At 38.2% G+C, this 3,215-nt stretch overlaps 1 protein-coding gene across 1 annotated transcript in view; it reads right to left on the reverse strand.

The window, feature by feature from the left end:
• Positions 1-2,373, reverse strand: part of ESRP2 (epithelial splicing regulatory protein 2) — a 42,875-nt gene extending 40,502 nt beyond the window's left edge. Inside the window, exon 1 of the mRNA XM_027897934.1 lies at positions 2,335-2,373. Within this exon, the coding sequence (XP_027753735.1) occupies positions 2,335-2,373 (39 nt within the window). The remainder of the gene's footprint in view (positions 1-2,334) is intronic.
• Positions 2,374-3,215: the final 842 nt, after the last annotated feature.

Consider the following 3,215-nt stretch of genomic DNA (forward strand, 5'->3'; position numbering starts at 1 on the left):
AAAAAAAAAAAAAAAAAAAAAAAAAAAAAAAAAAAAAAAAAAAAAAAAAAAAAAAAAAAAAAAAAAAAAAAAAAAAAAAAAAAAAAAAGAAAAAGAAAGACACGCTAACAAAACAACAACAAAAAAACCCCACGAGGCTCACCCCCAACCTCCAAGTAATCAAAGGGGAAAGGAGCGAGAGAGGAGTCACAATATCAAGAGGAAAGAAAGAGCTATTTAAGGAGGTTGAGTGTTTGAGGAAAAAAAACATGGAGAAAGCAAGCTCATATCTCTACCTGTTCCCGGTGCTCTCCTTCCCGGGGCTGATTGGGAGGTGAAATTAGCAAGCTGTGGGTTTCTCTCCCTCTGACATCATGGCAGAAGCTCAGCCTAGGCTTGGTGATTTTTTTTTTTGCCTCTCTTTTTTTTTTTTTCCTTCCCCCTTCCCCTCTCCTGAGTTACCTGCCCCTGGTGCAGCTCATGTGACTCTAGTCAATCTCCCAAAGGGACAAGGCCATTGGGCCTCTGAAAAAGGTGTAGGAGGGACGGAGGGAGAATCAACGCCTGGCTAATCTGGCCTGATTGGTTTTTGAAGGAGATCAGAGGACAACTCCCTTTCTCTCTCTTGAATTCTGCCTGCAGGAAGTGCCTCTACCTGCTTTCAGTTTTGCGGGATCCTGCCCGGCGCAGGCAATGCCGCTCCGGCCCCTCGTGCGGGGGACACGGGCTGTGAGCACTCACACCCCGTCCCCTTTCCTTGGGAAATAAGAACACGTACGTACAGTTGCTAAAGCACAATTTATGTCTTAGCACTGAAATCCCCGAAATAGAAGTCTGTACCTGCTCCTAATTAATTTCCTTTTGTGCACGTTGCTCCGTGTGTATCCAGCTGCCGATGCCAACGTTAATGTATAATAAAAGTGTAGTATTCTACAAGGATTTTAAGGGATATTACAGACAGAAAGTACTTTTTGTATTTCAGGCCCTATTCTCTAGTTTGTAAAACTGGATCCTAGGAAAATATTTTTTTGTTTGTTTTGAGAGAGAGTGTTTGTAGGAAGTTTTGCAAAATAGCAATATAAACTCCTGCATTTTCTACCCTACAACTGCTCAGTAAGGAACGAGTTCCTGGGTATTAACTGCAGATCAAGTTGGACAGCTTTTCTCTATACCTCTCTCCTGTTTCACAGCTGAGAATCTACGATGGGAAATCACCATCCAGTTTAGCTGCTGCAAAAACACTCTGCTAAGCATTTCTGCTCGACAGCAGCAGCAGTAATATTTTTAACACTGGGAACTGAGACAATTTTCAGAGATACTGTCAAACTCAAATTTATTTTAAAACTGAAAAGAAAATTAAAGCACCTCTAAACTATTACAACAGTTATTATTTTTCCTATTTCCACCACTGAGGAGCTACTAATGATTTTTAAAGGCCAGATGCTGCTAGTTAGACTAGTCATAATATTTCTTTTGTTCAATTAAATCTCAGTTTGTACTCTGATATTAATGTTGTGTTGAAATACAGCTCAGAAAATACAGAAACTCAGAAATACTGAATGAAAAATTATGCTGCTATTTAGCTACTTAGGTCTATCGTGGGAAAATGCAGAGTTGGACGTTTAACTGAATAGCTGATAGCTTTAATTATTAAATCACATTTTCTCATCTTCTTTTAACATGCTAATTTTATAATTGGTTAATTATAACAGCTACTGTGGACCTCCTTCAGCAAACACTGATTCACATGCTAACACCATAATAAGACTAATTTCATTTACTTCAATGAAAATAAACTACATTTCAAGGATTCTGTCTCATGTGAAGTACCTTAGAAGTCATGTATTAGAAGCATGCAGGAAACTCTGTGGTGCACAGGTGTATCTCACTGAACATTACAAGATAGCTGTTAAACGCCTCTCAGCTGTTGTCTCTGCAGCTCACATGTGCAGCTGCCTGAGAAGTAATTCTGAAGGTATTTCATAGGTACAGAGAGGGCAAATTCCCCAACACTCAGAGATGAAAACTTTAATCTGTAACATGTATTTATATATTCAAAATGTTTTCAGCATTATATTTTCTGGCATTGCTGAGTTTATGCAACAGCTATATTTTCCTCTGTCAATACATTTCTAGAAGTGATCAGTAGAATAAAAACCCACTTATATTCCTTTTGATTCCCTATATCCTTTGGATATAGTGGTACTGAAACAGCACAGCAGCCTGATCATTGAGAATGGGATGATTCTTATCCCAAAAGTCTGAATAAATAAGAACCATAAAAATACATTGACTGCAAGTGTGAGAACTGCTCCTCTTTCCCCAACTTGTTCCTCTCCTCCCAGATACACTTACCTGAGCCGAGTGTTTGAGGGGAGGCAGCGTTTGTACCATAAGTGTAAACACAGATTTTACCTGTAGTTATGTTCACAGAAAAAAATGTACCCATCTGTTGCAATGTAGCTGCCTTCATGAGGGTATCATTTTGTAGCCCTGATGTGTAGATCACACATAATGGGATTATAATAAGCAGCTTTCTATAGAAGATCATACACGTGCTACATTCTTGGCCAGGCTGACATATATGATCACAGGCTCCAGTGAACTGGCACAGAGAATGCCAATACACGTGTAATTGTCTTTTAGGATCTACGTGAAAGAAAAAGTACTGTAATTCACTTAGAGCAGCATGGAAGATTAAAGAAGTCCTCCTCAGATCAGCATCAAAAACCCTTGAAATCTTATTTGAAATTTATGCACGGTATCAAGGCTAGTGAGCCCAAAAGCTTCTATGCTTTTCACAATTATATTAGCTCATCTCATAAAATGTAGTCCCTCTTCCTAAAAAACCCATCTGGTTTCTACTATCTCTATTCATGTAATTTTACTGTTATTAATTTATCTAAACTATTCCAGGTAAATTAACTTCAAACATATTCTAAAATGTTTAAAAGAAAAATTTAAATAAATATCAGCTTTCCTGAGATATCAAACAGTTTAAAATATCAGATTAGGGTTTCTCATTCAGCTTCCATGCACAACCCTCCATCTCTCTGCCCTGATTATACAGGTCTCTGCAATGATATTAAAAAATATGAAGGAATAACATCTCCTGCCTCCACAGAAGAGCAACAGGATCCACTTCTTGAAAAGCATGTGGGACAAGCCCTTGTACAGTGAGCACAGCAAAGTTAATTTGTAACCAAGATCCTGCTGAAATAAAGAGTTATTGCTCA

This window comes from Empidonax traillii, unplaced genomic scaffold (genome assembly GCF_003031625.1).
Source record: "Empidonax traillii isolate 1590-97213 ecotype Southwest subspecies unplaced genomic scaffold, ASM303162v1 scaffold569:size410440, whole genome shotgun sequence".
NCBI lineage: Eukaryota > Metazoa > Chordata > Aves > Passeriformes > Tyrannidae > Empidonax > Empidonax traillii.